This window comes from Gigantopelta aegis, chromosome 3, assembly GCF_016097555.1.
Source record: "Gigantopelta aegis isolate Gae_Host chromosome 3, Gae_host_genome, whole genome shotgun sequence".
NCBI lineage: Eukaryota > Metazoa > Mollusca > Gastropoda > Neomphalida > Peltospiridae > Gigantopelta > Gigantopelta aegis.
In genome coordinates, this window is record NC_054701.1 from 65,301,116 (window position 1) to 65,315,145 (window position 14,030).

Consider the following 14,030-nt stretch of genomic DNA (forward strand, 5'->3'; position numbering starts at 1 on the left):
ATTAAATAATGCTGATCAACTGCTGAAATGGTAACAGCAAAATAAACACTTTTTACAGATGGACTGCAGTCCAGGGAACATATACAGTGATAGTTGGTGATCAGTTGAAAATGATGTAGTAACTAATATTTAACACTTTAAAATTATGTAGCAATCTCTGAAATGTTTTGTAGCAAATCATGACACAATACTGAACAAAATGTTCACTGCAATCACAATCTATCAATTCTGGCTGCCACCTCCAGTCTTTTCTTTCTAAATGCTACAGGTCCCCCATCTCATGTAGTCATCTGCAATGATCTCCAGTATTTTAATAAATTTCTAAAATTTCACAATTCTATTCTTCTCTGCAAGACTCAATGTAAGGTTTCAAAGCATCAATGGCAATTCTAATAATGAAATGCTTCATATTATTTAGAGATAATCTTAAAGGATTTAGCCATGAAACAATGTATATAAGCATAATCGCCAATGTGCATACTTTATAAATGTAGGGGACTAATAATGAAATGCTTCTTACATGTATTTAGAGATAATCGTCTCTTGTTTTTTCACTAGCCATGAAACAGTGTATCTAAGCTTAATCAAATTTCACTAGTCGTAAACAGTGTATTGTCAATGTGCTTACCTTATAAATGTCGTCAATGCGAGTGGCCACGTGGTCGAAACATGACATGAATCGGTCGTACCTCTCCTTGCGTATTTTCTCAAACACCTGCTTAGCTCTCTTGGCACGCTTTCTGGCATTTTCAAATTCTTCCGATGTTAAAACCAGCCTCTCCTTCACACCATCAAGCCTAAAAGAGCAAAAACAAAACGTTGGACTGGGAAATTAAAAAGCAACAACAATAAACCACCATCTCACACCCCTTCTGTATACATTTCTCATCAACACGGACATTCATAAGATTAACCCGGTACACACAAAAAACTTCTTCATGTGAACATGGAAAAAAATAAAGTTGCAAACAAACTAGTTGGGTTTTTAAGAATTTGCCAGTCACTGAATTTTTTAAAAACAGGTGTATGAGCATTTCAAAGTAAACTCACTCCAGATAACAGTACTCATTAGACAGTGAAAGTTTTATCTATTTCGTAGTTAACATTGGATCCCATTTAGAGACTACATTCCTAGGGAAAGTCCGAAAGAACGATATCAACATACCTTTCCATAGCTTTCATATTGGGGGCATTAATTCTCTGCAAAGTGGTGTTCATATCTGAGACTGCCTTGTTCAGTGAATCGAGAACCCTTTTCACTTCATCGTGTTCCAGCTGCAGAAGAATTAAACAAAGATGATGTTATTCACTAATTTCACATATAAACTTCTACTTTAGTATCCACAATAAGTAGATATGGTAAACTTGATTTTGCCTTGGTCTCCATAATAAGTAGATTTCACATAAAACATCTACCTGCTTTGATCTCCATAATTAGTAGATTTGCTATCCATAATTAGTAGATTTGCTATCCATAATTAGTAGATCTGCTCTCTATAATTAGCAGATTTAACATAAACCAATGTCATTTTGTATCCAATTTACCTTTTGCCATGATCAGTCATTCCACTTATTTAGCTATAATGGCAACTTATGAGGAAAAACAATGATTTTTTCAGCTGTTTTGCTTCGTTAAATAAAATATCATCTGGACACATGATAATACTGGCTAACTTTGGATGTCTGTCCTGACAGAGATTCAAACACAGAGTAGGCTGTAAGATCCAGACTCAATAGATTTTCAACCAAATGTTCACTATGCAAAAACCAAGTTGGAATTCTATTTTTGAAATACTGTTATTGTTAATATAATCAAGGAAAGACATGGGAACAACATGGTATTGGAGACCAAATTTAAATCACTACTAGACTAGCTACGTCTGCAATAAAATACCAAGACGTATTGTGGGATTCAATGTCAGTACTGTGGGTTTGACTGTCAGTAACATGGTTAACGTCCTGATACTCAGGATGAGAGTTCTGGTTGCTGTTACTATAGTTTTATTTCTGAAATTTAAGTTGACACCCAGGGCATCCATCAGTATATGTAAATATGAGACACGACTTACATCCAAGTAGTCATCGCTGAGACTGGAGTAATCGATGCGGATCTTGGCCTCCTTTTCGTAGATGGCTTTAGCACCCTGACTGGACATGCTGTCTGATGGCGTCTCCTGGCTGGCCTCCGGCTGACTGGACACATCGCCTTCCTGGCTAATGTCGTCCATCGTGCCTCTCTTCATAGGCAGTTGGATATCTTCAATCTGGAAAAAGGAAGGAAGGAAATGTTTTATTTAATGACGCACTCAACACATTTTATTTACAGTTATATGGCATCAGACATATAGTTACGGACCACACAGATATAGAGAGAGAGGAAACCCGCTGTCACAACTTCGTGAGCTACTCTTTTCGATTAGCAGCAAGGATAGTACATACCACAACCTTTGCTACACCAGTTGTGAAGCACCGGCTGGAATGAGAAGTAGCCCAATGACCGACAAGGATCAATCCTAAACCGACCATGTAGCAAGCAAGCCCTTTACTACTGGGCTACGTCCCACCCCACCTGGAAACAGAGACAATGACAACTCAGGGAGGCTATTAAGAGATTAGTATGCATATAAATTTAATATTTTTAGAACAAAAAAGAAACATTCATCATTTGCTAATCCTAAAATGTTATTTCAATGCTGGTTACCACCTGCAAACAACAACTGAAAGAAGAAAGAAGGAGATAGCTATTACCTGACTTGAACTGACTAGGACTTGTTGGAAGATTTCAGCCATTAGATTAGCTGGATTTTTGGAACAGTCCAATGGACTAGGAGGGAAATGCCATAAATAATGTATTAAGGTATGGTAATGTATAAAGTTTAATTTGTTATTAAAATGCTGGTTACAGCGCCACATGTAAACAACTCTGATGTTGTCTGGTTCTTTATACATCTTGGCAGATACCACCCCAGCCACCACCACTTATTAAGAGCAACCAGTCAGTGGAATGGCTGATGACATATATAATGCTAGACAAAAAGAGAAAACAGCTGTTTTCTTTCAATGAATATATAACCAGACTTCTTAGTAGTCTGAACATCACAACAGCCAATAAAATGACTATAATTTTTGTTACCAGTCACTCATACGATCCTGACATAAATTTAGTGGTTACTTTCCCGTCCAGTTTCATTGCTTGCAAGATATTTAGTGAGGAGGGGAGATAACCCAATGAATAAAATAGAATAGAATAGATGTTTAACAACACTCCAGCATGAAAAATACATTGGCTATTGATAACCAAATGATACCACCATGACAATTTTATCCCACAATTAGCGAGAGCTCTTACCACTAAAATTTGTTTTGTTTAATGACACCACTAGAGCACATTGATTAATTAATCATTGGCTATTGAATGTCAAATATCTGGTAATTCTGACTTGTAGTCATCAGAGGAAACCTGTTACATTTTTCCATTAGCAGCAAAGGATCTTTTATATGCACTTTCCCACAGACAGGACAGCACATACCACAGCCTTTAACCAGTTGTGGTGGCTCTTACCACTAAGTTACATCCCACTATTGTTGCATTCAAGGCTACACATGACTAATAAAACTGACTTGTTCTGGTTGAAATTCAGTTTTGTGCTTAAAGTATTCATTTTGTTACATTCTGTGTGTTATTCATTGTCCAAATGTTTATATATGCATAAAACAGTGTTCTGATATGACCAATTGACAAGTGCCAGTATTTGAGATCATACTATAGTTTTTAAAGTACTTTTTATAAATACATCTTACTGACCATTCTGATGTTTTTGACATAAGCATTAAATCTGTAGCCAAGGGATTATGCAATGAACAAAAACTTTCAAACGACAAGGCACCATGTTTAAAAAAATTTTAAAACGTTTATATTTATAGAAATAGCATGGGCTTAGTTTAAATCTGAAGACGTCAAAGTTTTATAAGCATGGGCCCAGATGTGAAGATATTACTATTACAAGCCAGACGCTGTTCTAACCAGAAACATCGCACAGTGTTGTAAGACGATCAACAATCCTTTAAGTACAACAGTCCTCTAACCTTGCATGTTTTCAGCAAACTGTGTCTGTCGGCTCGTTTCTGCTCCAGCTTCGTCTCGAGCGACGTGATAACCTTGGAAATGGCAGTGACGTCTTTCTGGTGTGACGACAGTCTCTTCTTGATCTCGGCCATCTCACCTTCCACGTCGTCGATCTGAGACTTGGCCATCATCTTCGACTGTTTGAGCTTCTCCTGATTCTGCATCTCCTCGTCTATCACCTACAAAACACGATAAATATAGCATTAATGCAAGCATGCAGAACATTAGGCTTATTTTTTTATGCTTAATTCTTCTGTTTTCAAGCTATATAACTGATCATGCTTAATATTTGGAGTCTGGTTTTGTTTGGAAATAACTGCTATCTGGCTAAAGTCTTGTTTGGTGCCCCAAAGCTTGTCGGCCAGTGTTGCTCCATACAGCCAGTGTTTCAACCTGGTTTCATAATACATCAGGCAAGACTGCAGGGCAGTCGACAATGCCTACCAGCTTCAGACAGTATATGTGACCAGAGATAAGAGTTAAAGTTTGTTTTGTTTAAAGCAACTGATTTATTAATCATTGGCTATTGAATGTCAAAAATTTGGTAATTTTTAATGTATAGTCTTAGAGAGGAAAACAGCTACATATAGCAAGGGATCGTTTATATGTAGCATCCCAAAGGCAGGATAGCACATACCACAGTCTTTCATATACCAGTTGTGGTACACTGGCTGGAACAAGAAAGAGCCTGTTGAGCTCACCGAGGGGGATCAATCCCAGTGACCTCATATTAAGCGAACGCTTTAACCACTGGGCTACATCCCGCTCCAGAGATAAGAGTGACCATTCCATGGTCTGCTTACATCTAGTTATCTATATCTCCCCATGAATCACTTACAAAACAGACTTAATACAGACTCACAGAACATTTACTTTAATTTTTCATTCTTGTATCCAATTACCTACATCTTATCAATCACCAACAAAACATAATAAAATTAATACATGCCCTTGGAACACATAATTCTTCATGCTTGTATTTACATCTTCTCATTTATCACCTACAATCATTAACCCATACTGATGGTGGTTCTTTGAACATCCAAAATATACTAACTGTATACTAAATGATGGGCAGCAAAATTGCCATGGATTCAAATTCCAGGTAAAATATATTACTGAAAATGTATTTTCACCTTCATATGTTTCTGTTCCTCATTTTTAACTTTTTCCAGTTCCCGTTCATCAGTCTGTACGGTTTTCTCCCACTTCAGAACATTTTCTAAAAGTAAAACATATTAATTTTCACTGTAAAAAGTACAAGACCAAATTTCAAAATCAGCAACAGGTGCTCATCATAGCATAGTCTCCTTATTCATATTGCCACATTATCAAGCAATACCTGTAATGCACTTCAAAGATACACCTACAATACGAGGAACAAATTTCAATGGAATGTGAACTTGTAAATACATATGCACATTCAAAATAAAAAATGAGCCTTGCGATGGTATGTTGAAAAGATTAAATATCAATTGTGTCCACTATTGTCTCTTTTGAGTTGGAGCTATTTTGAAGTCATTAAAAAGACTACATTTGGAGATTGTGGGCGATTCCATGTAAGAATTCCAACACTGGTTGGTTATAATAATAATTATTTCACAATATTCTGTAACCTGTTGTGACATCTCTGTATATGAGATGTTGAGGTGCTGGATCTTCTCTGGCCAGTGCCGTGGGGGAATTACGTATGGAGGAAAAGACCAGGGAAAAATGGGGTGGGGGGTGGGAGGGGAATGATCATAATGAAATGCCCTGATAGATATTTACCTCCAGTATCACGGGATCTCTCAAATTCAATCTGATTTTGAAGCCTGAATTTCTGATTTTGAAACTCAAGTCGCTTTTTCTCTCTTTCTTGCTGAATACGCAGTTCACGCTCCTCATATTGCCTGTAAAACAAATTATTTCACCATGTAATGTGTGGCTTATAGACAGTCAATGCTGACTAACCATTTAAATGTTAAATTAAATGTATCCATGCTGGTCTTATTGTTTTAAGGACACATCTTAAGAGCTAATGTAGTACTAGTATTAGTATATTCAAGGATTTATCTGGGACTTTTTGTCAGGGTCCTATATCGAATGGGACTGGGACAATTAAAATGATTTAATCATAACTGGGATATTTTTAAGCCGGTGAATGATACAATGCACCATTCTTGAACTAATTTATCAGAAATGATATAATTACAAAAATATTTACAAATAAAAATGGGAATTTCCAGTGCCACTTGTTTTTGGGTAGGAGCCTATATTCCATACTGCAGAATGTCAAGGTAAATCCCTGATATTGTCCACATATATGCATTAAAGTTGTTTTTTATTATAACCTCCACTGAAAACAATTAGATAGGCTGAACATTTTTTCTAAATGTAAATGTTTTTGTGTAATTCCACTGTACTACAAAATACCTGAACATATTTTCTGAATGTAAATGTTTTTGTGTAATTCCACTGTACTACAAAATACCTGAACATATTGTTTTGAATGTAAATGTTTTTGTGTATTACAAAATACCTGATATTTGCCACACCAATCTGTTCGCAGAAATCAGAAAATACTTCATCTTCAACTCGGTTCATCTTGTCTTTTAACTGCTTGATTTTGTCACCCCGCTCTGACATCCGTCGGTCAATTTCTGCCATTCTTGGCTAAAAAAGAATCCATCCAACATTATTTTAAGTGTGAGATTATTACATATATGTGTGAGATTTTAAGAGTGTGATGTCTGCAGACTGGAGCATTTGATCTTAAGCGTGACAAAACTTCTCTACATTTTGAGATCTGAAATCCATATATACGACTATAAACCCAAGTATGAAATATCTGGAGGGAAAATGACACAAATAGAGTATATTTATTAATTCATCGTCGTCTGTTGGATGTCAAACATACCATGGCCTTTGAAATACCAATCATACGGTAGAACTGGAGAAAACCCAATCAGAAAGCAGGTCTCACCTCTTCTATCTGAAAAGAATGATACCCTAGCATAAAAGGGTTCATACTGGAACAAATTTTGATTATTAGTTTGACAACAGATTTTTGAACAAAGAACATAAATATCAAAGTTCATTCGCATACTTACATCAAATGATTTCACCATCTCATTGTACACCATCAAGTCTTTCTCATTCTGCAGTAACTGTTTGTTTTGCTGAAATAAAAAAATCACACACACAAAGATACAATCATGTCTATAATGTTATACACTAAAACAAAAGACAAACAAAAACATTATTACTAATCTTATGTATGTTCACCATCAGCAGATACTGTCAACTGACTAGATATAACATACACTTCTCAACCATTTTAAAATACACTGGGCCAAATTTACGAAGCAGGTGTTTCAACATTGTGAATGTATGTAGTTACATGCGTGTAAGACATAATCAGGCTTTGTAAATTCAGCTCATTAACTTTAGAAATAGTTTGGAGAGAATGACATACATTGTACAGTGTTCTGTGTTGTCTCTGTCAGTGATAGAGTATTTTAATCTTCCCTTAATTTGAGATTTAAAAACATACTGTGTTGTCTCTGTCAGTAATAAAAGTATTTCACACACTTGATTTGAGATTTAAAAACATAATCTGTTGTATTTGTCAGTGATTGATTTAAAAACGTACTGTGTTGTCTCTGTCCATGATTGATTTAAAAACGTACTGTGTTGTCTCTGTCAGTGATTGATTTAAAAACGTACTGTGTTGTCTCTGTCAGTGATTGATTTAAAAAACGTACTGTGTTGTCTCTGTCAGTGATTGATTTAAAAACGTACTGTGTTGTCTCTGTCAGTGATTGATTTAAAAACGTACTGTGTTGTCTCTGTCAGTGACAGAGTATTTCAGCCTGGTCTCCAAGCCCTTGATTTGAGATTTGATCGTGTTTAGCTCAGATTCCTTCCTCTTCTTCTTCATGTGTTCCTTGTACTCCTCCTGGAGTCGTTCCTTCCTTGACTTCAACTGATTCAACATTTTCTCATCCCATCGTCTGGCTTTTGCTCGCAAATCACTGTCAACAGAAAAACAATTTTATATTTATCAAAATCTGTTGCTATTTTTAAGCAATGCTGAAATTTGACACCCATTTAAAACTAAAAGCTAAAACCTCTATATTATTCCTCAATAAATGTGGGGGTTTTATAGGATTTTAGATCAAAATCCATAAACTTTTGAGAACTTTTTCTATACAAAAAAGAAAATTGAAATCGGATAAAAAGCAGAAAAATTACACCCTGAAATGCCAAATAATATCACTTTATTTAGTAAGTGGGTAAATAAAGCTATTTTGATTAACTGCTAAGTCAGGAACAAATTACAACTTTGTACATTGTCTTGCTTCATACTAAAACCTACATTTTTAACTATATTGTATAAACCAGCGATGGTCTGCGAATGGTTGTTAAACTATTAAGATATATTTCTTAACTAGACAGGCATACCTTGCACCTCCAGATATGATACCAGACTTCTGGAAAAGTGTACCATCCAATGCCACAGACTGAAAAGAGATGGAGTGATACACATTTTAATACAAAATCATTAAAACTTCGGAAGAAAAAGCAAACTTCATCAGCATTGGGATGCACATATTCATTTCTAGCAATTGGGGAAGAATTAAAATAAGTTATATTTTTAGATGCTAAATCATCGTTCAACGTTGCGCATGGGTGTACAGCAGAATATTACAGTAGAAAAATTATCTTGTTCTTGTTTTATTAGAATTTTAAAAACAAAATCAATTATTTTTTAATAATTTAAAATAATTAAATATCATATGGATTACCTTGTGTCTTTCTGTGCTGCCGAACGCAACTCTGCGAGCATCTTCGACAGTCTCTGCAACGAGAGCATTGCCGCAGGCGAACAAGAGAGCCTTTTTGATGACTGGGGGATCATATCGGATCACATCTATCACCAACTTCACATTCTTTGGCTCTCGAATATCTCTGTTTGGAAGAAAGTCAAACCACTATTAATTATGGAGAAAGAAAGAAGTGTTTTATTTAACGACACACTCAACACATTTTATTTACGGTTATATGGCGTCAGACATATGGTTACGGATCACACAGATTTTGAGAGGAAACCTGCTGTCGCCACTACATGGGCTACTCTTCCGATTGACAGCAAGGGATCTTTTATTTGTGCTTCCCACAGGCAGGATAGCACAAACCATGGCCTTTCTTGAACCAGTTATGGATCACTGGTCGGTGCAAGTGGTTTACACCTACCCATTGAGCCTTGCGGAGCACTCACTCAGGGTTTGGAGTCGGTATCTGGATTAAAAATCCCATGCCTCGACTGGGATCCGAACCCAGTACCTACCAGCCTGTAGACCGATGGACTGCCACGACGCCACCGAGGCCGGTAATTAATTATGGAGAAAAAACACTTTGCACACAGGTTGGATACCAGGCTCCATATTCATAAACGTATATAAAGATAAAGTAAGATACTTATTTCTATACTTAAGTAGGTAGGTAAGTAGCATTAGTTGACTAGTCTATTTTTGAATACGCAACCAGTTTTGTAGAATACCACAGAAAACAAAACCTATTAACAAGGACAACTAAACCAAAGTATTACATAATAAAAAATTGTTTTTTTTAAATTTCTACGTGATTCTGACGTTTTGTACTGGGATGATGTTAGGCATAGAGAGAAGTAACCGTAAGTTGTCATCCAAGTGAATGTTGGGCTATTAATTTTGTTTTAATTAAATAAATCTTAATTGTCCCAAAAGAAAAATATGTAGTGTTAGATGACTACTGTACAAAGTACATACAGTAGGAGCAATGGAAGGAAGGAAGGAAATGTTTTATTTAAAAATGCACTCAACACATTGTATTTACGGTTATATGGCATCAGACATATGGTTAAGGACCACACAGATATTGAGAGAGGAAACCCGCTGTCGCCACTTCATAGGCTACTCTTTTCGATTAGCAGCAAGGGATGTTTTATATACACCATCCCACAGATAGGATAGCACATACCACAGCCTTTAATGTACCAGTCGTGATGCACTGGCTGAAGCGAGAAATAGCTCAATGGGCTACCGACGAGGATCGATCCCAGACCGACCGCACATCGAGCGAGCGCTGTAACATTGGGCTACATCCCATCCCTTAGGAGCAACGAATACAGGTAATTACAGAGGAATGTGATGATAATGTGCTATTGATACTAATATAGTAAGCCTCACCTGAGTTTCTCATTGCATGGCCGGACATCGAGATAGTCAAGTGGCAAGAACGTTTCCGGTTCAATTCGCTGTTCCTTCATGTACTGGATGCAGTCCTTGGCGGTCTTCTCCGAGTCACAAACAATGGCATCCATATACTTGCCCAACACTTTTGTAATAGCTACTTGATATTTCTTGTGACTGGGCTCACAGAGATCGATAAGGCGACCGTGCTAAATGAAAGAAAGGTCAGAATCTTAAAACAAAAATTTGAAATGCCATTCCCATAAAGAGCAAAATTTTTTTTAGGATTTTCAAGGATTTTTCTATGACCATCAGTATAATCTAATATAATATTACAGTGTTTTGATGCAAAATGCCAATATTGTGTTGTGGTTGTTATCGTTAAAAAAATATATATAACTATCAACCAAGTTTCATTTTCCATAATCCAGATCAAAAACTTTCCAGGCCTGAAAAAGTGACATTTGCAAATTCCATAATTTTCACGATTTCCATTACCCATACAAACACTGTAACGTTAAATACTGCTTAAAAATGTCAATGGAACAGACTTTTGGCAACTTTTATCAAAATTAATATCAAACATCAAAATATTATAACACATTTAAATGTCAACAATATTTATTTAAACAGTATGAAATAACTCCCTTCAACTTCCTTTAATGTTACATATTTCATAATTAGAATTCAGTTGATGTGTTATTAAAGTAAATAAACTTTGTTTTGTTTAACGAAACCAATGGAGCACATTAATTCATTAATCATCGGTTATTGGATGTAATTTTGACATATAGTCTTAGAGAGGAATGGGCAAAATTATTCCATTAGTAGTGACATATCTTTTATATACACCTCCCCAGACAGGGGAGCACACACCACAGCCATTGATATAACATAAGTGGTGCACTGGCTGGAACGAGAAATAGATCAGGGCCCACCAACGGGGATTGAACCCTTACTGACTGAACACAAGGCAAGCAATTTACCACTGGGCTACATCCCACCTATTTAAAGTAAATACCCTTGCAACTGAGACACTCACCACTCCGGGGAAAAGACGCTTCAAATTATCTAGCAACTCCGCTTTTTTCATAGCTCTTGCCGATTCATGCTTATCAACCTAAAATTAAAAACAAAAATTGTTATGAACAATTTCTAAATTTGAATATTGTCTTCTGTATAAAAAAACAGTTGCTGCTCACAGCTATTCTCCCAAAGCATCTAAAATAGTACATATTAACTTCTATTAAGCAGTGATACATCTAATGTTTTCTCAGGTAGTTATACACCTCCATTTATGAACAAGAATTCTGTGGAGTTAAATGTCTTGTAAACCATAAACTCATTGTGTCACTGTACATTTGTTAATTTTGACATATATAGTCACAGAGAGAAAACCCGCTACATTAGTAGAAATGGATCTTTTATCTATATCATCCCATGGACAGGATAACACATACCACAGCCTTTGATATTTCAGTTCACAAATAAATTCTTTAACGATATTACCTTAGCTTCTCCCAGCTGTATGACAATATCCTCGAGTTCTCTGTTGATCTCATCGATGCGACTGTTGGCGATCTCCACCTCATCTGACAGTTCACGCTCAACCTGTCTCTGCTCAGACACAGCCTGGGTGCTCGTTCTGTACACCAAAACCAGACATTAAATACTAGTACAAAAACAAAACAGCGAAAGAATGTACATCAAAAATTAAACAGGTGATTTTTTTTGTAAAATAGTATGCTACTGATTATTTCAATACATGTATGTAGCTACATCTTCAGTAGTTGAAGACCTGGGCGGAGCTCATCAAAACCAAGCAGAAAAATGTCCGCTAGACTGGTTTATGTGGTTCATGTTATCCCAAATGACCACACTGGGAACCAATCTAATAGTCTGTGAACGTTAATGACACTCGCAGTCATAGAAAATAGGGCTATTTGCAATGCAGTTGTTAGGGAGTGAGGTTGTCTTTGTTAAATACTAAATTCAGAGAAAATGGCTTGATTCTACCCACTTCATTTCCATTTAAAAAACAACAACAAAAAACACATATACTAAAAGGCAAAAGTTATTGTGACATGGATTGTATGGAGTAATAAATTTGTGAATGGATTCATGGATGTAAACCAGAGAAAATGTGCATGAAACAGCTCGAAGAAATGCAACCAAACAGCTGTTGCAGCGATTGCATGCTTTGTGCAAGAAACATGGAATATTTGGGAGAAATCCTGTCCAGTGTTCACCATAAAAGGCCAAACATTCAGTCGCAAATCACTGCCACTCTGTGCAGCCTTCAGAAGTCCAGAAGTCAGAAAAACCACCATTACTGAACTGTTTCGTCATGCCACGCCTCAGTGAAAATGACAGATGGTGAGTCATAGGTATGCTTGAATCAATAACTTTTGCCTTTTAGTATATATACACACAATAATGTTTTGCTCTGTACCTAATATACTCATTTAGTTTGTCAACTCTTTTTCTGTTTTCCTCCATTTCGTGTTCCTTCTGTTTTATCTTAGCTAATGCCTCATTTTTCTTCCGCGTCTCGTTGTCATAGCGATCCTGATCAGACTTCTGTTCACGGCTGATTGACTCAAGCTCCTGTAAATTGCGGGCGGCTCTCTTCCCAGCTTCTTCCTTTAATCTGTGGTACTCGTTCACCTGTATTTTAATACATAGTAGGGTGCATGTTATCATTCAATCGCAGATAAAACTGAATTTGGTGAATAGTGTAAATCAGAAAATGTCAGCAAGCATAAACTTTTATAAAATTTAGCGAGGCCATACATGATGTTAATATTTCAAGACACTAAATTTAAAGAGGCATATAATAGATAGTTAAAAGAAACTGTGTGATTGTTTTGTTGGTGATTAACTGAATATACACTAATGGTTATATGCTATCAGGGCCGTAGCTAGGATTTTTTGTTTTTTTTTTGGGGGGGGGGGGGGGGGCGCGACTGAGTAGTTAATAGTCTAAAACTCATTTTGTTTAAGTTTCTATATGCCCCCCCCCCCCCCCCCCCCCGCTAGCTATGGCCCTGGCTATTGATTAAACCAAGTTTTTACTAAATTTAAATTGTCTGTAAGCTGCATAACAATTAACATAAAAAGTGATCAAAAGTATTATTTCACCTCATTTTACAACTTAATGTTGGGTTGTTGTTTTTTCAGTGTTTGATACGACATCCGTGCTAAAGTTTTATGTTGCTAATATGTCACTTATTAGGATTTTGTTAAATTTTAAAATCGCTATAATTTTACGATTTACAGTATATTGCAATATTTCTGTTATTAGTGAGCTCAGAATTCTACTTAATATCAATAAGCAAACTTACTTATCCAAAAGTAACAGAACAATATACAAAACAGAGAAAGTTACAATGTCGTTCTAACACTTGGGTAAGCTTAGTTAAGAAGATGGAAGTCTTTTTACTACCAAATATACTAATTGGAAAGAAATAAAGAATCAAGGTAACACCAAAACAAACAGGAATGAGTGACTTCAATCAAAACCCTCATCCATAGTTTCAGTTAAGCTAACCGTGTTATTGACATTCAGTCTGACATTTACTGATATTCAACATCATATTACATCTTTGTACTTTATACAGACATTGTGATGCTAATAATTAATGAAATAAAGAATCAAGGTAACACCAAACCAAACAGGAATTAGTGAC

At 36.1% G+C, this 14,030-nt stretch overlaps 1 protein-coding gene across 1 annotated transcript in view; it reads right to left on the reverse strand.

The window, feature by feature from the left end:
* LOC121368436 (structural maintenance of chromosomes protein 1A-like) overlaps positions 1 to 14,030 on the reverse strand; it is a 40,060-nt gene that overhangs the window by 12,390 nt on the left and 13,640 nt on the right. The window contains exons 10-24 of the mRNA XM_041493166.1: positions 12,794 to 13,008; positions 11,851 to 11,986; positions 11,384 to 11,461; positions 10,339 to 10,550; positions 8,917 to 9,079; positions 8,573 to 8,631; positions 7,947 to 8,142; positions 7,219 to 7,287; positions 6,648 to 6,781; positions 5,897 to 6,018; positions 5,263 to 5,348; positions 4,087 to 4,305; positions 2,070 to 2,264; positions 1,166 to 1,275; positions 629 to 797 (exon numbers count right to left, since the gene is read on the reverse strand). Of these exons, the coding sequence (XP_041349100.1) occupies positions 629 to 797; positions 1,166 to 1,275; positions 2,070 to 2,264; positions 4,087 to 4,305; positions 5,263 to 5,348; positions 5,897 to 6,018; positions 6,648 to 6,781; positions 7,219 to 7,287; positions 7,947 to 8,142; positions 8,573 to 8,631; positions 8,917 to 9,079; positions 10,339 to 10,550; positions 11,384 to 11,461; positions 11,851 to 11,986; positions 12,794 to 13,008 (2,163 nt within the window). The remainder of the gene's footprint in view (positions 1 to 628; positions 798 to 1,165; positions 1,276 to 2,069; positions 2,265 to 4,086; positions 4,306 to 5,262; positions 5,349 to 5,896; positions 6,019 to 6,647; positions 6,782 to 7,218; positions 7,288 to 7,946; positions 8,143 to 8,572; positions 8,632 to 8,916; positions 9,080 to 10,338; positions 10,551 to 11,383; positions 11,462 to 11,850; positions 11,987 to 12,793; positions 13,009 to 14,030) is intronic.